General features: G+C 35.9%; 1 protein-coding gene across 1 annotated transcript in view; it reads left to right on the forward strand.

The window, feature by feature from the left end:
* The window catches only part of LRP1B (LDL receptor related protein 1B), a 702,645-nt gene that overhangs the window by 566,730 nt on the left and 115,415 nt on the right, over positions 1–20,500 (forward strand). Inside the window, exons 44-53 of the mRNA XM_087955711.1 lie at positions 1,670–1,862; positions 5,569–5,694; positions 11,385–11,513; positions 11,680–11,799; positions 12,207–12,320; positions 14,221–14,370; positions 14,499–14,621; positions 15,291–15,410; positions 16,791–16,919; positions 18,054–18,176. Of these exons, the coding sequence (XP_087811837.1) occupies positions 1,670–1,862; positions 5,569–5,694; positions 11,385–11,513; positions 11,680–11,799; positions 12,207–12,320; positions 14,221–14,370; positions 14,499–14,621; positions 15,291–15,410; positions 16,791–16,919; positions 18,054–18,176 (1,327 nt within the window). The remainder of the gene's footprint in view (positions 1–1,669; positions 1,863–5,568; positions 5,695–11,384; positions 11,514–11,679; positions 11,800–12,206; positions 12,321–14,220; positions 14,371–14,498; positions 14,622–15,290; positions 15,411–16,790; positions 16,920–18,053; positions 18,177–20,500) is intronic.

The raw sequence follows: 20,500 nt of genomic DNA on the forward strand, positions 1-20,500 counted from the left end.
GTTATAATAAATCTATTTAATGCTAATGCTACGAATTTTTATCCTTTAATGTCACTAGCACAATTTGATTTTTTATTGACATATTTGTCTAATTTCTGTATAATAATGACCAAATAATAATATTTTTTATTTCTATTTTATTGAGGTGTTCACATGTGAAATATAATTTTATTGTGAATTTTAAATACAAAGCACAATGTAGTTTCATCCTTATATATCCCAAAAGTTATGTATATGCCCTATTGTATTAACAGAATACAATGCTTCCTAAGAGATCCTAGAAAACAGATACAGGAAGTCTTCAACCTACAACCAGTCAGCAACCATTCAAAGTTATGACATACCCCCCCCCAAAAAAAAGACACGACCCAAGTTCAAAGTTATGGCCATTGCAATTCCCTACCATGTTTCACCCTTATAACCAACTGCAGGGATACAGCAGCACAACCCCCCACCTTTCTCCCTCCCATTCTGTCTGGTCCTATCAGGGCCTCCCAAGGCTATCCTATGCCCTTCAGGATTTCACTCAGCCACACAAGGGACCCTAAAGAAGCTACCAGCATGCGGAGGGTAGTTACAGCCTACAGGCCTTGGCCTACTTGCAGGATTCAACCTGTTTCCTCAGCCAGATCCAGGGCCCAGCAGCACCCAAAATTACCTTTCATATTTTTTACGGAGGCTGCCGGCCTTTTGACAACTGCATGTTATTCTCCTAGCAAGTAGTACTTCTTGTGAGACTATACGGGGCTCTGTTTTTTTAAGGAGGCTTCCCAAACTCCAACACTTGGAGTTATAAATGCTCCAACACTGAAGATATTGGATAACCATTTGTCTGAAGTGGTGTAGGGTCTCCTGCCTAAGCAGAGGGTTGAACTTGAAGACCTCCAAGATCCCCTCCAACTCTGTTATTCTGTTCTGTTCTTTTCCACAAACAAATGCCCCATAGAGTATCATGAGAAGTGCTACTTTCTAGGAAAATAGCACAAGGCTGCCCTGAGCCTTACAGTCTCTGTAGGAAAACTGAGATTCACATCTTATCAGCCAGCCTCCTCTGCAAAAAACAAAAAGATAAAGTTGGGTGAGATGCTTTAATTAATGGCCATCACAACATACGGCTGTAATGGTCAGGCTCCGTCATGGGTATAGGTCGAAGACTACATGTATTAAATATGGTACACAACATTTTAATAGGCAGAGTAAGTAAATGACATGAGGTAGTTTCCCATTCAAGTGTGACTTACATACCCTCAAGATGGAGGGTTCATTTTACCAGTAGTAACGAGCAAATGGGAAAGATTTCAAATATAGGAATTCTATTTAATTCATTCCCACTTCTGAGTCTTCCCTAATTAGCTGATATTTCATTATGTATTTTTTAAACTTAAAACAGATAAATTTTCTACTTCACAGATGAAGTGCTTCCATATTCAATCTAGATAAAATACATGATGAGATACTGATGAAAAAATAGCTGTATTCTGAACCATTATCTATCATTTCTTTTTATCTGACCTTGTTATTCTATACATTCTAGTGATGTTCAATTAATTTAATTTAGCATCAAAAAACTCTTTCACTATGAAGATTTCCACATTAATTAGAAATAAAATAGAAATATTGAAAAATAGATAATTTTACATTTAATTAATCCCTTTATTTTTTGAATCAGGTGATAGTCAAATCTGGACCTGGCACTTTTCTCAGTCTAGCTGTATACGATGCTTGGATCTTCTGGACAGACTGGGTGAGAAGAGCTATACTGCGATCCAATAAATATACAGGTGGAGATACAAAAATTCTTAGATCTGATATCCCACATCAACCTATGGGCATCATAGCTGTTGCTAATGACACTAACAGCTGTAAGTTACCAAGTACAACATCAGTATTTCTTTACTGGTAGATATTTTTTTAAAAAATCAGTAAAAGGATTATTTTTGCAGTTCATTATACTACTCTTTTAGATATATATATTTTATTATAGAGAAAACATAATTATCGCAGAAGTAACAATCTTAATTTGAAACAGTTTTCAAATAGTTATTTTTCCGGATGAGAAAGCAAGTTCTCTTGAAAAAGTATTCAAATTTGTCCCTTGCTTGAAATGTGAAATCTGTGGGAATTTTGATGAAAACTATTTGCAATACCCATTGGCTGGTGGGGCTACACTCCAACAGAAAAGCCCATCTACCTATCTCTCGCTCAAGGTAGCAGGCTAACAAAATAATTTGTATCCTTATATTCAACATATTATAATGCCATAGTAACAAGGGCAAATGTTTAATTAAAAATTGCCACCTGGTTCAACCTACCTGATTTACTTACTGATTCTATAATTAGCACTTATCAGGTCATCTTAGATGTTTTTAACATTTTTCACTAGGTATGCTTTCATTATTTCCAACTATGGTCCAAATTAATCAATCATTTCACTTAATGAACTGACATTTCATCTCATATTCAAATCCTCCTTCAAATTAGCAAATTTTGATGTTAAATAAAAAGCCTGTTACCATGCAAATCACATAAATTCATCAAACTATTTCATCCCTGTTTCAAATTTGGAACTTAACCATGTCTTTTTATTTGCAATATAATTTATATCTATTTCATATTTATTTATTTATTGATGATAATTCTGCTAAAATAATTAAAATCTATACTCTTACATTGGAAGCCTCCTTATTTTTACCGTAGTGGAAGGAAGTTAGCAAATTTCATAGGGAGCTTTAGATTACCATGGTTACACTGATGAAGAAAAAAGGAAGAGTATTTCCTGATATTTACTCTTTGGTACAGATAATATTTTATCTCTTCAGTCTCTGAACAGTCTTCAGTTGCCTGTCAGCTATTTCTTTCCTACCAGAATAGTAAGTTGTTGTTTAGCATGCAATCTAGTTTTGCTTCAGACATCATTTGTGGACTTTTTTTTCATTTTGTATATCCTAATCCAGAAACACATTGGTATTTTATGTTGATCAACACATTATTTTGAGGGATCAACATACATAAAAATGTGCATACAAAAATAGGTATGCATACATGTCTGTCTGTCATCTATCTATCTATCTATCTATCTATCTATCTATCTATCTATCTATCTATCATCTATCTATCATCTATCTATCCTCATCTTAACAAACTCTTTCTCTTGTGTTTTATTTTCAAAGAGTTATTCTTCTGATAGATTATTGTTGCTCCATACTAACCTCCTGCTTCATTGTTATCTCCCTGCTTAAGCGCCCTGATTCTTTGGCTTGGCTGGCAGTCAAGTTCTCTAAGTTTATGATATTGGAAAATTTCAAGTTGCCTTGTTTGGGGGTATGAAATCTGAGATAGTTCAGGAGTTTATTCCCACCATGATAGCAGTGGAACTGACATATAATGGTTAACATTTGCCTGTGTCATAGTTAGAATACATTCTCTTTGCTCTAGGATCCCTTGGTGGTGCTCCAATTAGAGAGAAGTTAAACCTATTCACCTGGTCTGTCCCAAATGACTAATGGATCCCATTGGTTTTTAGAGTGAGTTTTTGATTGTTCTTCACATTCTGAGCCATTGTTTGGAATGAAGAGGCTGCTAGGGTTAGGGCTTTGGAGCAAATCATCACAATGTGGCATCTTCTAATGGATCCCAGGTTCTTAGCTCCTTGCTTTAACAAGGAACTAAGGGAAATAAATGCAGGAAACTCTGGAACAATGTTTGAAGCATTTTTGGATGTCAATAATGAGTAAACCTGACCAAACACAAATTAGAGTTGTTGTTAGGACCTACCTTCCAGCTGTACTGGCAGTAAAACATCAGTATTTCTCTTCCTTATTGTATCCACACATAGCTGCCTAGTGATCCAGTTAAAGTGAGAAATGTTGAATTGGAGATTTTCCTTCAGGGCTTCTATGAGAGATATGTGAGACATTTGTCAAATAAAGTCACTTGGGTCTGCTTCCGGCTTGACTCTGGCTTTGAGGCTGATTCCATGGAAGTGACTGGTTCAGTCTGATTTGGTTATCTGAGTTGAGCTTGATCTTGTTGATTTTAATGACGTGAATAGGGTTATTGGCATAGTTAACTCATCCATTTTTGTGTTGGGCTCATGTACCTTCTGGTTAGTAAACATTTTCCAAGAGATGACATGGATGATCTTTGCACTGCTGAATCTTTGAAAGTGGTGGTGGTGGGGGGGGGCTCCCACTACTGTTTAAAGAGGCTGTGATTTACCCTGTCTTTATGAAGTAGTCATTTGAAAAACAACTGCATTCTTTCTTTCATAGGGTAGGTTGTTGAGAAGGTGGTTGAACTGCAGCTTCAAAGAATCCTGGAGTAAATTGATTATCTGCACCCTTTTCAGTCAGGTTTCATATTGGGCACAGAACCAAAATGGCATTGATCGTCTATATGGATTGCCTCTGATGGAAGTGGGATGGGGATGTTGTGTCCATCTTGGGTTTCCTTTATTCTTTGTGGTTTTTAATACTTCAGTCACCCTATCCTTCTGGACCACTCCAAAGATTGGGAAGAGGTCCCAATTTTGCACTGGTTCTTCTGCTTTCCACAATTTTTAGTTTGTAATTATAGAAAAACAGAGATCTAGCATACAGTCCTATTTTGTGGGGGGAGGGGAGGCTTGGGTTCAATGATCTCTTATTTAAAATCCTAATGAAGCTACTAGGTGAGGCCATCTATCAGTGTGGGGTGAAGTATCATGAATATGATGAGAATAAACAGCTCTATATCTCCTCACAAAGCTGACCAAGGGCTACTGTGGAAGTTTTGTCTCAGTGGGACTAGTCTCCATGGATAAGGAAGAATAAGCTTCAGTTTAAACTTGACAAGACTAAGTGGCTATGCAGTTTAGGAGTCCATCATTGGTTCTGAATATGGTAACAAACAATACCAGTGTACAATCTGGGTATTCTTCTGGATTCATGGCTCCTATTTAAAGAGTAGAGGTAGTCCTTAAGTCCTTAATATAACCATAATGGAGCCCGCCCATTGCAGTCATAAGTCATAAGTCATAAAATGGGTCAGTCATATGATTGACCTGATTTTGTGACCTTTTTATGGTGGTTAAGCAAACAACAGTTTTTGTGAAATAAACACCACAGTCTTAAGTGAAATGCAGCAATGTTGCCGAGCATCCAAATTGCAATCATGTGACTACAGAGAGGAGGAAATTATCAGAATTTCAGATCTCCATCATAAGTGCCCTTTTACAGGTTTCATTGTAACTTTGAATGGTTGCTAAGTGACTGGTTGTAAGCTGAGGACTACCTGTAGATTGTAGCTGTGACCAAGAGAGCTTTTGCAAAACTTCATTTTGTGTAACAATTGCACCATCCCTGGATCAGGAGCTGATGAAGACTTACTTCTGAGTGGATTAGTGCAATGTGTTGTACATACTATATATAATCCATGAAGAATTTTCTGGAAACTGTAATTTGTCCAAAATGTAGTCATACTATGTAATGTATTGGCCTTGCTATGTTAAAAGAGCATAAATATTGAAACAAACTGTTCCAATGCAAATGTATTATTTGTTTTAGTTATACAATCTATTTTCCCCACCAGGTGAATTATCCCCTTGTGCCCAAATGAATGGAGGCTGTCATGACTTGTGTCTCCTGACACCTGATGGGCATGTTAATTGTTCATGTAGGGGTGACCGCATACTTACAGATGATAAGAGATGTGTGTGTAAGTACAATTGTAATTCATCCTTCCTCTCTCTTTCTTTTAGCATTAACCATGACTAAAAAAATTCAAGCTAACCAAAATGTCACAAGTTTCTTCATAAACAGAATGGAAAGAATTAAAGGAAGTTTTAAAAAATATATTGGGAAAACAACTCTGATAGATTCACCTATGTAGCAATAGATTTTTTTAAAATATATTTTTATTGAACATTTTTCAACAGTTTATAACATATATACACTCTTTACAATGCCTCAGCATCGCAGATACTCATATATACATAATAATTACATTACTAATCTTTACTTTTATTTCTAACCAACTCTACCATGCGTCCCAGTCCAAATAGTATTCCGATTCACCTCTATCTTTTAATTCTAGTGTAAGCTTGTTCAACTTGGTGCAGTCTAAAATCTTTTTTATCGCTATCCCTTTGGAGGGTATACTGTCGTGTGCATATACAATTCTGGCCACAGTAGTTATATGCAAAACAATATATTTATTTCTTTTGCTTTAATCTCCTCTTATTATCCCTAGCAAGAAAAGTTCAGGTCTAAACTCAATTTGTTGGCTCGTTATTTCCTCTAGCCATTTTTAAATTCTAGTCCAATATCTCCTGCCTTCCGGGCATATCCATCACATGTGAAAAAAGGTACCTTGACTATTTTTACATTTCCAGCATTCTGGGCTTCTGGTTGGGAACATCTTTGCCAGTCTAGCAGGGGGTAGATGCCAATGGTAAACGTTTTATATATATTTTATTTGTATGCTGCTGACAATGTTAATTTATAATCCCCCCCCCACATTTTTTCCCAATATTCTAATTCGATATGATACCCAAAATTCTTTGCCCAGGCTATCATAGTTTCTTTAACAGTTTCTTCTTCCATTTTAAAATTCAGAAGGAAATTGTATATTTTAGCTTTCATCTTCTCCTCTGTCAGCAACAGATTTTTTAAAGTGTTCTTAAGTTTTCAAAATTCAAATGTATTCATAAACAGAACTGAAAGACAAAAGTTTTGTTATATTTCATTTCTTATAAGCTTACTTGGGGAAGGAAAGATCTATATAAATTTGTACTCATTTTTGCATATATTTCTTTTAACATATGAATTTTGATACACAACTTACACATTTTCAGCAAAAAAAAAATAATGATTGTATTCCAGTTTGCATGATACTACCTGTTTATCTACTAACCCAGGGGTATGAAATCCAAGGCCTGTGGGCCAGATCCGGCCAGCAGGGTGCTTAGATCTGGCCCGTGGGGCCGGTCTGCAAATAGCAAACGATCGGCCCACGATCCTCTGCTAACAAAAATGGGACGCGGATGGGGTGCAACCATTTTTGGCTTCTGGAGTTGTCCAGGCCAAAATGGAGCCTCTGGAGTTGCCCAAGAGGCCATCCAGGCCCAAAACAGGGCCTCCAGAGTCACCCACTAGGTCTTCCAGGCCCAAAACAGGGCCTCCGGAGTCTCCCAGGAGGCCTTACAGGCCCAAAATGGGGCCTCCAGAGTGGTCCAGGAGGCCGTCCTTGGCTCAGAAGGTTATAAAATGTTTTAGCTTTTAGGCTTGCAGGATTCTGCTACTGTAGCCTATGTCAACAATTTTATAGTTCTAGTCTTCCTATGAAATCAGTTTCTTGATCTGGTGTCTCTCATAATAAGGTGATCAAGTAGATCAGGTAAGTATTAAAAAAACAAAATCACAGAAATGTATGTCTCCTTATTTTTATAAGTTTATAAACTATGTCTGCGGAGATGCAGTCCCATGTCACACCCACCATGGCCACGCCCACCATGGCCACACACATCCCAGCTCTCCAAGGTCAAACCCAATTCTGATGTGGTCCTCAATGAAATTGAATTTGACACTCCTGTACTAACCCAATAAAAAGTATGGACATCCAGAATGATTGTTGTCATAAGTATTGGGTTGTGAATGAAACTGAATTTTTATTCAGTTAAGGAAGAAGTAATATAAATAGTGAAGATTGTGAAAAACATGAGAAGCCTGGTACTGGTAGAGGACTAAAGGCTTATCATATCCAGCATTCCATTTTCATTCATTTATTTATTCATTCATTCATTTATTAAATGTATATGCTGCGTTCCTCCCCAATAGGGTGACTGTTCTCATATTGTTTTTGTTTTTATTTGAATTTATTATTCACCCAACTCCAATGGATTCAGGGAAGTGTACAAAATCACAAACACGCATATACAAAAAAAAAATCCATAAAAACAACTTTTTTTCCTTGAGGAAGAAGAAAACATTTCTCTTCTAGTCTCCCTCCCAATTATGTTCCTTCAATTTCTTGATCCCATCTTCTGGTAAATTATTGTATGCAGTTGTGCATAGCTCCTTTATGTATTTTACGGCAATAAGATATTTTAAGGAGCATATCAATGCATTGGGAATTAAATGCTATAAACTTTGCTAATTGAGTATTGAATTGATCTAAAGCAAATTTTCATCAATAAATTAATTTACAGTCACTATACTATAATTTGCCATTTTTTTATGACAAAGCTGCCCCTCTCTGGCAACATTAATTAAAAGTGAATGGGACATTCAGATGATTTATACTGATAAGAAACACGTTAATTAAGACTGTAGACATTGTTGTAGTGCAGTGTACTTAAAACAGCTGTGAAAATTATACCCTTAGGGCTCAATTGATCTTGTATGGACAGATACCTGATTTCCAAGTTCCAAGTGAATCTAATTAAAATATCAGTATTTAACAATAACATTTTATTTAAATATAGCCTTAAAACTGTCACACTTAGACCCATAACACACTGCAGATAATCCTGTGTAGAGCTGATTTGCTGTAAGTTCAAAACTGTAATTAACTTGGCAACATAACCAGGCATTAATACTTCCCAAGAGTACTCAAATGCTTAATTGACATAAATTTATTACATGCTGGTTGTTAGGAAACAAATATACATTCCTGTATTATATAACTTTTCAAATCATGCATAAGATTGTCCATGTGAACAAAGGAATTAGAAAACAAATGTTGCTCTGTTGATTCACCAGGTTGCCATCCATTTAGTTTCCAGTTCTGATTCCAGTACCAGTTTCAGTTTGGCTCTTGAACACTAACTGACAATTCATGAAATAATTCATGAATTATTCCAATTCCATATGTATGTGTATTGATATGACATTAGAACCCATGATGTGTTTTGTATAGGGAGCATGATTTCCCTGCATTCTCATTTCCACAGAAAGAATGCATCTTTATACAGGTGTGGTTTACAGAGACTTATGTTCTGAACTGCAGTGAGATGGAAAACAGATACTTCAAAAATGGGGAGAAATAGCTTGAACAATAATTGAAATCCAGAATTATTAAGTAAAATCCAACTTTGCATAAATCAAAGGCATTAATTGAATGGCAGTTTTGGTCTACAATCCCTGCATGTTCTTTGAATCTGCTCTGAATCTTTAGAGAGTATCTGAAATAGACTGCGAGCCTGTGAAGAGTGAGACAGTTTCCCATTGTATAAAATATAACAGCTTTTGCTAATAGAAACACTTCTAATAGAATCATACCAAAGCGTTTCACCCACAAATGGAATGTACACTTGTGCAGCATACTACATGAAGATAATTGAGGCAGAAATATAACACTTGCAAAATAAACATGTGAGAAGAAGTTGTGGAAATACCTATACTGGGAAATTCAGGTTCTAGTGGCATTAACAAGGTGTTAATAATTTGGAGAAGGAAAGGAAACTAATAATGGAGCATCAAGGCCCTTTTCTTGTTCCAGAGCAACGGAAACACAAAGGTGTTCACCTTTTGATAGATTACAGTTAATTGTAGAAAAACATGTGTCAGAAATTTTCTGTGGGTTCATGGCTTATAGTTATGAATTTAAAAATGAGACAAAAAGAAGCTAAAACTTGTTAAGGCTCCTTAAATATTTTGCTATAAAAATTGCAAGTTGAATGATATATTCTTTTGCACTCAGATACAGTGTAATAGCAAGTTTAAAAAAATAGAATGAGATGTAGCCAAGATTGGAGAAAATATAATTTAAATATAGAGTAGTTTGAACTGATTCATAATTGGACCCACAATCCTCTCAGTTCTTTGCTCAACAACACCGTTCAACTGAGAACTAGTACCAGAAATTCATTGGGCACAAATCACTTTAAGAAAGAAAGCAAGTTTTGAACAAAAAATGTACAAGTATCAGATACTTCCTGGTGTTTCAAGGTTGGATACAAAAATAAGGCAAGTAAAGAATTTAAGAGACAGGGAGAATAGGATTTTGATCCTGTAAATGTGACCCTGGCAACAGAAAAGATTGGGAGGTTATGCTAGAAAGCATTATGAAGCCTTGGAAGTCAAGCACATCTTAGATTGACCTTCAAGTTAAGCTGACATCCATAAGATTTCTTGGTGCCTAAGCAAAGATACATTGTCAATGCTCAAATATAATAATAGGTTTTGGAATAAAATCAATCTAAATTGAAATAAAAACAATTCAATTGGTTGTTAACAAAGGAATCAGTGGATTGTTTCTCAGAAATGAAAGCCATTTCACAGAGGAAGCAAACTACTAGACTGAATTAAATCTGTCTGAATACTGTTGAAATAGTGTGTGTTCTGTCATGCACAAGATACTATAGTTAGCTGATCTATCTTATGTTGACAACATTTAAGAATTGGGACATTTTGCCGCAAAGATATTTGGAAAATTAATTAGCTAGTTAGGCAATGACTTGAAAACAGGTATGCATTTGAACATTTCCGCAATTCTTTGGGAACAATTCCCTGCATTTTTTCAATACAGAATATAACACCATTAGATTCTGCTTCTTCTATAACCAGCTTGGATTCTTTTCTGGGTTCTGAAAAGCTTTTGATTCTACTGGAGTTTCTTGAACAAATCCTTTGTTAGGGGATTCCAGTAAAAATATAAATGGTATGTGTATGAAAAGCCCACAGTTCATACAAATGGTCAGATTGTTTAGATGAAACTTTGGTGGGAGTCTGTTCATGGATCACTTATTGAAAAAAAAGTGATTTCAGTATTGTGTAAAATCAATATGGATAGAGTAAAACCAGTATGGGCAGAGATCAATACAATAGGTGTTTAATCTGGGGCATGACCTATAGCAAAATTACCTATCATTTAGCTCAGCTAAGGAACTAAAAACATATGTAGATAATAAACTAAAATGCATGAACGTAAACATTTCAGGACAAATAAACAAATACAGTATTTTTGCATATTCATTTTTGGATGCAAAAGTAATGCATTTTTTCGTCTCAAAATAATCATGAAACCATTTAATTTTTTAAAACAAAACCCTTCCCATATTCTACATGTTGTACCTTTTCCACACAATTTTATATACATACATCTCCACATGTTCCCAAATGACTGTCTTAAATAAATAGAATGTGAAATGATTCAAATACATAACTACAATGTATTTAAGTTGTCATATCAGCACAAGTTCTCCTTCTTCATTTTTGGGTCCCATGTTGATAGAGGGAAAGTTCATACAAAATTTAACATTTTCTTTGTGAAAAATGAAAAGTGATACCATCTAGTTTTCCTGCCTCAAGAATACCTCTTCCTGTTCAGCCATATCTCCTATTTTTGAGACTGCAATTGGCTTTCATGCCATTAATTTTGAAGTGAATACATTTTCTTCTTTTCAGCTAAAAACACGTCATGCAATTTCTACTTTGAATTTGAATGTGGAAATGGTGAGTGCATTGATTACCAACTTTCCTGTGATGGCATAGCTCATTGTAAGGACAAGTCTGATGAGAAATTATTGTATTGTGGTAAGTCAGTCCACTACATGTCCATTTCTTCCATTTGATTCTCTTGCCATATCTTCTTTTTTACGTAATGCTTTTAGCTACTGATTCATGTCTGCATGCCTAAACATTTCAACTGTAATAATGCTGTGTAAATGACAAAAGCTATTTCTCTGTTTTAATTTATAAGAAAATAGAAGCTGTCAGAAAGGATTTAAGCCTTGCTCAAATCGGCGCTGTATATCTAGTAATCAAATTTGTGATGGCAAAAATGATTGCGGTGACAATTCTGATGAAACAGGTTGTGAAGGTACTTTTTTAAAAATAATACTTTAAATATTGATACAAATTTAAAAATAACTATAATTAATATGTTAATTGGAATGGGTGTTTGGTGAAAGGACTGTAATTCACTATTTGCTCAATGTAGTAACTGTACATTAAAAATATGGTAATTTTTTTTTTCAAAAAAACATAATGTCACATTTATGGGATGAAATAACATGGAATCAGTAACTATTACTTTAGGGCCAGTTAATAATCTGAGAAGGTTATCTAAATACAAAATATTGGGATCAGCAGTAATTTGATGTCTAAAACCATATGTATATATAGAAACATATATAGAAATATATTTATCTCCTCATTAGTGCAACATGTGTTTTTTTTTTCTTTAACTTTTCTCCCGCCCCTAAAAATACCCTCTTTTTATTATAGTTTCTGGATGTTCTTCAATGGAATTCCGCTGTTTAGATGGATCTTGCATTCCAAAATCAGCTCAATGCAATCAGATTGTGGATTGTTTAGATGCTTTGGATGAGAAAAACTGCAGTAAGGGACTCTGTTTTTTAATTTATTTATTTATTCCATGTGTATAATACTTTATTGTTTTTTCTCACTTCAGACCAATGTGTACTTCATGTATAATTAATTTGTATTTTATACACTGCTCAAAAAAATAAAGGGAACACTTAAACAACACAATGTAACTCCAAGTCAATCACACTTCTGTGAAATCAAACTGTCCACTTAGGTAGCAACACTGATTGACAATCAATTTCACATGCTGTTGTGCAAATGGAATAGACAGGAGGGGGAAAGCATAGGCAGTTAGCAAGACATCCCCAATAAAGGAATGGTTCTGCAGGTGGTGACCACAGACCACTTCTCAGTTCCTATGCTTTCTGGCCGATGGTTTGGTCACTTTTGAATGCTGGCGGTACTTTCACTCTAGTGGTAGCATGAGACGGAGTCTGCAACCCATGCAAGTGGCTCAGGTAGTGCAGCTCATCCAGGATGGCACATCAATGCGAGCTGTGGCAAGAAGGTTTGCTGTGTCTGTCAGTGTAGTGTCCAGAGCATGGAGGCACTACCAGGAGAGGCCAGTACATCAGGGAGACGTGGAGGAGGCCATAGGAGGGCAACAACCCAGCTTCAAGACCGCTACCTCCGCCTTTGTGCTAGGAGGGACAGGAGGAGCACTGCCAGAGTCCTGCAAAATGACCTCCAGCAGCCCACAAATGTGCATGTGGCTGCTCAAACGGTCAGAAACAGACTCCATGAGGGTGGTATGAGGGCCCGACGTCCACAGGTGGGGGTTGTGCTTACAGCCCAACACTGTGCAGGACATTTGGCATTTGCCAGAGAACACCAAGATTGGCAAATTCACCACTGGCACCCTGTGCTCTTCATAGATGAAAGCAGGTTCACACTGAGCACATGTGACAGACGTGACAGGGTCTGGAGACGCCGTGGAGAACGTTCTGCTGCCTCCGACATCCTCCAGCATGACCGGTTTGGCAGTGGGTCAGTAATGGTGTGGAGTGGCATTTCTTTAGGGGGCCGCACAGCCCTCCATGTGCCCGCCAGAGGTAGCCTGACTGTCATTAGGTACCGAGATGAGATCCTCAGACCCCTTGTGAGACCATATACTGGTGAGGTTGGCCCTGGGTTCCTCCTAATGCAAGACAATGCTAGACCTCATGTGGCTGGAGTGTGTCAGCAGTTCCTGCAAGACGAAGGCATTGATGCTATGGACTGGCCCGCCCGTTCCCCAGACCTGAATCCAATTGAGCACATCTGGGACATCATGTCTCACTCCATCCACCAACGCCACATTGCACCACAGACTGTCCAGGAGTTGGGGGATGCTTTAGTCCAGGTGTGGGAGGAGATCCCTCAGGAGACCATCTGCCACCTCATCAGGAGCATGCCCAGGCGTTGTAGGGAGGTCATACAGGCACATGGAGGCCACACACACTACTGAGCCTCATTTTGACTTGTTTTAAAGACATTACATCAAAGTTGGATCAGCCTGTAGTTTTTTTTTCCACTTTAATTTTGAGTGTAACTCCAAATCCAGACCTCCATGGGTTGCTAAATTTGATTTCCATTGATAATTTTTGTGTGATTTTGTTGTCACCGCATTCAACTATGTAATGAACAAAGTATTTACTAAGAATATTTCATTCATTCAGATCTAGGATGTCTTATTTTTGTGTTCCCTTTATTTTTTTGAGCAGTGTATAATGCAGCAGACTTTATACAAACAATAAGCTCAATTAAACTTGAGTACATTGAACATGATAAGAATACATCCTGTGTTTGATCAATGGCAGGCAATAGAATGTTTATGGGAAATAAATTGAACAACATATGATAAATTCCAGTGATGAGATGGAACTTTTAAAAATATATTATAATATATGATAATTACATTTTATGTTCTCAGATAACACAGATTGCAATAATTTCTATAAACTTGGAGTGAAATCTTCAGGATTTATTAGCTGTAACTTTACTTCACTTTGTATACTACCAGAATGGCTGTGTGATGGATCTAATGATTGTGGAGATTATTCAGATGAATTAAAATGCCCAGGTAATTGGGGAAAATATTTTTCTTCATAATAACGAACCCTATTGATTACTGCCATTTTTGTTTTTGTACAATTTATATTAAGATTCCATGATAACTAGAAATACATTGCTTCTTTTATTTTACTGAAGTTCGAAATAAGCATACATGTGAAGAAAATTATTTTGGCTGTCCTAGTGGTAAATGTATTCTGATTTCCTGGGTATGCGACGGTCAGAAAGATTGTGAAGATGGAAGTGATGAATTACTCTGTGGTGAGTATTTTATCATTAATCCATGAACATTTCTTGCAAAAGAGCTGTTGATAATGAGTTTTCAGAGCACATTACGGGACAATTAATTTTTAAAATCAAAATTTAAATTAACATCATGACATTCTGACAAATTTGTATGGGTTAATAAAGCAAAGATAATGTTGGAACTAAGAGTATATCTGAATTCTTCTGGCATAGGTAAGGAGAACAGTTCAACGGTGATCATGAGTTGGGAGTGAAGGAACAAGAATCACTGTGGCATCAGAGTGGAATCTCTGCCTTTTTATTATATGTCTTATGATGGTGTCCACCCCAAAGGATGTGTCTTTCATCATTCTGATTGATACAACCGCTCTGTCTTCAGAACAACTTTTTTAAATTGAAACTGGACCTGATAAAACTTAATGTTAAAATAATCCCACATATTACATGCATACTTTCAGTTTTCTGTTTACAGATGTGGTTTCGTTATAGCACAATTATAAAACTACTTAAACGTTCATAAACTTTTTAAAAAATGAGCCAAACTCCCTGTATCTGAACAATAGCTGAGATAAATTTGTTCAGAAAATATTTTCAGTTCATATTTAGCCCTCCAGTTATAAAGAGCATAAAATATATTTTCACAATGTTGCCATTGGATGCTTTATAATTTACATCTCCTTTTAGATTCCTCCTGTTCATGGAATCAGTTTGCTTGTTCTGAACAAAAATGCATCTCCAAACAATGGACTTGTGATGGGGAAGATGATTGTGGAAATGGTTTGGATGAAAGTAAAGCTATTTGTGGTGAGTTTTATAATGATGCTAATTTTAAAATGTCCAAAGCTGTCTAGAGATGTATTAGTGTATTAGTGGAAAATTGTTGGATTTGGCAATGGCATGGAGCCTGTGAAATAGTGACACCTTTCAGAAGATGGAAGTTTATGGTTTTAATGTTTTAAATATTTTTGTTATTATTGATTATCTATATATATAAAACTGAAATACCACTCACACATCATCACAAAATCTCCATAACCGTAAAGCCTACAAACTTGAAATTTGGCACGTATGTTCCTCTTGGCTTCTAGGTGCTCACTAAGAAAAGATTTTTCGAAATGACCATCAAAGCATTGGTATTTTGTATGTTATTATTAACATGCTCTGATGCTAAGGAGTTCTAATCCCCCTCCCCACCTGTAAAGAAATCTGTTCCAAATGCAAAACACAAGCAGAGGAGAGGAGTTTCAGTTTCAGTTTTAGTTTCACAGCACCAAGCAGCTTTAGTACAGAACAGTTGAGCTAAGCCATGCCCAGGCTCCTTGCTGTCTCCTTCTTGCTCACACAGCAAATACTTTTTCAATTCCCAAAGAGCCCTCAACTCTCTCACACACTGACAGGACACTAGCCAGATGAATACCAATGGATGCTGGTAGGCAGAGGCAGAATTCCCCTCCCTCTTTTCCTCCCCACAAACTAAACCCGACCACATAGTTTAGTAGTGAAGCATGGGTATTGAGATAGTTTATTTATATTTGTATGGTTTTTTAATTGTGTGAGCTGTCCAAAGTCACGTATGTGAAATGGGCAGCTATACAAATTGAACAGTTAAATTAGTAAATAAATCTGGCATAGCCTGTTCTAAACCTTAGTGCAATTCAAAGTGTCTTCAGATATTAGTGATGCACTGTTTGAAAGAATATGAGAATATTATACAGTCTAGTCTTTTTTAATGCCAATCTTGATGATGAAAATAATAAACCAACAGTATATGAAGATTTGTTTTATTTATTTATTTAAATCCCACCTTTCTTATTTTTATAAATAACTCAAAGTGGTGAACAAATCCAACACACCTTCCTCCTCCTGTTTTCTCCACAACAACCACCTTGTGAGGTGATTTGAGCTGAAAGAGAATAACTGTTCCAAAGTCACTCAGGTGGCTTTCATGACTAAGGCAGGACTTGAACTCATGGTCTCCTGCTCTCTAGACTGATGTCTTAACCTCTAGACTAAACAGCTAAGCTTCATCTTAGGTGTTGTGCCCAGGTGAAAGTGATTTGTTTCTGATAGTATGCCATGTTCATCAGTTGGATTATTTTAAAAGAATATTTGAAAATATGTTCTGTGTGGAAGCATAACATCAGGATCTTGTTTGTTTTCTATTCTTTTGTATGTGTTTCATAGGCTCAGTAACTTGTGCTCCAGACATGTTCAGCTGTTTGGATTCATATGCCTGTGTTCCTCAACACTGGCTTTGTGATGGTGAAAGAGATTGTCCTAATGGAAGTGATGAACTTGCTACAGCAGGATGTGGTAAAATCCATTTTGCAAGATATACAAAACATATTTTCCAATTCAATTTTGACTAATGAGATATGTTAATATTTACTGTTTTTGTTTAGCAAGGCAAAAATACTGTGTTTGAATAGACTTAAAGAAATTGATCTGATTCTCAATAAGAAGCATATCTGCTATGAATCCACCTGTGCACCCAATGAATAGAGTCTACAGTAGTGATCAATAGAAGTTAAAGGCATATGTCTGAAATAAAATATTGCTTCCAATCCTGTATTCAATGAAAGATGATTCCAAATTTAAGATGATCCATTAAAAGGAAAATTTATATAAGAATGACAAAAATGTTATAAATCCTTTTAATTTTATTATCTGGCAGATGTGTGGCTTATGCCTTTTAAGTGTAAAAGAAATGTTACTGGTTGTGATAATTGGCTGGTGAGACCTTTTTTAAAGTGTGAAATAAGGAAAAAAAACATTTGACCACTTTGCTACATATCAGTGGCAGATTAAGGCTCACTGGTGCCCTAAGCACTGACAAATCTTAGTGCCCCCCTCCTTTGTACATACTGTACAAATGAAGCCATATTCTCAACTTTGTGGTGCCCCCTTTTATCCTGGTGCCTTAAGCACATGCTTAGTCTGCTTAATGGTTAATACACCACTGCTCATATAATAATAAAGATGACTCAAATCTCTACAATATTTTTGTTGACTGTTCTCTTTTTTTCCCTGTTCCATTGCAACTGGAGTTAATAGTCCAACTCTTTCTTAAATAATTTGTTCAAACTGTCCCATTGCAGAATGTATACCAAGATGACCTAATTTGCTTTTTCTTTTCCTCCTCATCTACCATATTATCAGACTTCAAAAATCCTGTGTCATACAATGAAAATCCACATAGGACATTAGGAAGTATATGAAATATTCTATACAGATAACTTTTAACGAGTGTACTTAAAATATTTGTTATGTTAACTTCAAACTAGTTTTTCTTCTGTTCCTCTGAAGGAAGCCTGGTGGGAGGAGTTAAAGGATTACAATGTCTGAGTTATTTCTTTATAAGATTTTATATTGTCCAGTATGGAAAGTATCTTTATTTATCCTTTTGCTAAGAGAACTTCATTCTTCCTCGTTTATTATTTTTCTTAGCGCCCAGTAATACTTGTGATGAAAATACTTTCACATGCCACAATAAAGTCTGCATTTCTAAACTGTTTGTATGCGACCATGATGATGACTGTGGGGATGGATCAGATGAATCTCTAGAATGTGGCAAGTATCTTTAACAATTATTCACTATAAAAGAGTTCTTAAAAATTATCTAGATTTTGTAAAAAGAAAGTAAATTTTAAAAGAATAAAACAATGCTTTGTTACCCTATTTTTATATTTTTCTTACTGGTATTTTTAAGTTTTAAAGAAAAGTAGACATGTGTAGACATCTATATGGGTAAGTGCATGAATGAGTAAATTTGATAGGAGACAGAAATTTATTATTAAATAATGAACCTTATGAATTCCTGTTCTATTTTGTATACTGTTGCATACTATTATTTCAATTTATTTAGTTGATAGATCTTATATGTTGTTCAAATGCAACAGCACATCCAACAGTGACTTCAGCAGGATCTAATTATCCTGAAGCTCTTCCATATACATCGATTATACAAAAATGCCAGATTATGCAAGAATTATACAAAGAGAAATTTATTATTTTGCGCTGTTTGAATTCTGTACTGGGCTTCTCTTTTCCAAAAAATCTGATTATAGAAAATTACATTACATAATTTTCTAATTTTGTTTATTTCTGGGATTTTGTTATAATTACAGTTTTCCATAATATATATATTTGTTTTCAAGCTTTAATAATATATCAATTTATTTCAAACAAGTGTGAGAACTTTTTTTAGATATAAACATCTGTCTTTGCATTGAAATTAAGATTCTCTGCCTCATACTCTGGCAAAAAAGAATAAACTTACAGTCATTTAAAAATGATAGAAGACAATAAAATTACAGTAAAAGAAAATAAGTTACATTTTTCCTAAGCCTAAATTGAACTCCTAATATTTTTATAGTAATAAAATTTCTACTTTTTCAAAGTAAATGTAATTACTTGTATATTTGTCAATACCACAGATTGATTTCTTTGATGTCTTTTGTAATTTCCCACTAACTGAAATTAAAATTTAATAATTTAGCATGTTCATTGTAGCAGAATATAGGCCACAAAATTTTAATGGTTAACAATGAAGTAATCTATATTATTTATTTTAGCAGTTTATTGTGGAAAATGTATATTTTCTTACCCATACAATTTGAAAGATATAGCCAAGGCATCACAGATGTATAGAGGAAGGCTTATGTAGTATATGGGCAAATCTCCCATGAGCTGTTCAGAGCATCCAGCGATGGGAAGGTGCTTCAGTCCCTTCTAGGAAGGCTGGGCTTAAACTTGAGGACACTCCGCCTCCTCCACGAGACTCCTCCTTAACGTCCCCAGTTTTAGCTCAGCCTTTCTTCAGACAGGTTGCGTTATTGATTTAGCTGATTTAGCTGATTTATTTCTCAGGTCAGATAAAACCATAATGTCTGTCACCAACTACCCTCACCACCCCTGGGAACCTCCAAAAGTCATTTTGCTCAGGTTTTTTTTTTTTTTTTTTTTACATTCCTGCCTCCCGAGGCTAAAGCCTAATAAATGTGGAGGCTTATCTTTCCAATTTGCCCTGAGGCTAAAAGCCTCTCATTTCAGAGATGCTGTCTTAAACTTCTAAACAAGGAGGCTTATCTCTCCGATCTCTCAGCTGGCTGAGTAAACGCTCTGTCCCTTCAAGGTTTGAAGCTTCAATTTTAAAGTGCAGCCTTTTTTCCTTTTATCGAGGCTCGAAGCCCCAATTTAAACAGTACAGCCTTTTTTCCTTTTATTACGAGGCTTTCCCTGCAGAACACCTCAGGGCAGGGAATTAGCCCCTGCACCTTCCTGCTGAGCGGTTTTGCTTTCAGTAGGCCGGGTGGTGATAGCTCCTTTCATTTTCATTCTGCCACGAGGCAGCCGCCATTTTAAAGGCTGTGTGGTTAAATTTGCTGAGTAATTGTTACTATCTGTGAGGCAAGTTACCCAACAAGGTTTCCCTTCTTGGGGACCTGGGAAGGGGGGTCCCTACCACCAGTCCACTGGATGACAGAGGACTTGATCTGCTAGATTCCACAGGCAATAAGTGCAGCTAAACTGATCTAATTATCAGTTACAGACATCTGTGCCCTCATATAGGTGCCGGATCTGGAGGGGGGTGTTCTGGTCTCCATATTTGATATTACAAGTACTTTATTCAAAAATTAACTTTAAGATAAGATGATAAGATAAGATAAGATAAGATAAGATAAGATAAGATAAGATAAGATAAGATAAGATAAATTTATTGTCATTGTACTCAGAACCTGAGAACAACGAAATAAGGTGCTCTTTCACAACATACAACTGAACAACACCAAAAGACATATACAAATAACAATGTAAAACAAATTGAAACAATTAACAGTTAAAAACTATACAACCAGGATATATATATGTTAAGACCACCAGATTCATAACTC

Source organism: Notechis scutatus, chromosome 1 (assembly GCF_049901735.1).
Source record: "Notechis scutatus isolate UNSWTSFEM ecotype Mainland chromosome 1, rNotScu1.2, whole genome shotgun sequence".
NCBI classification, from domain to species: Eukaryota; Metazoa; Chordata; class Lepidosauria; order Squamata; family Elapidae; genus Notechis; species Notechis scutatus.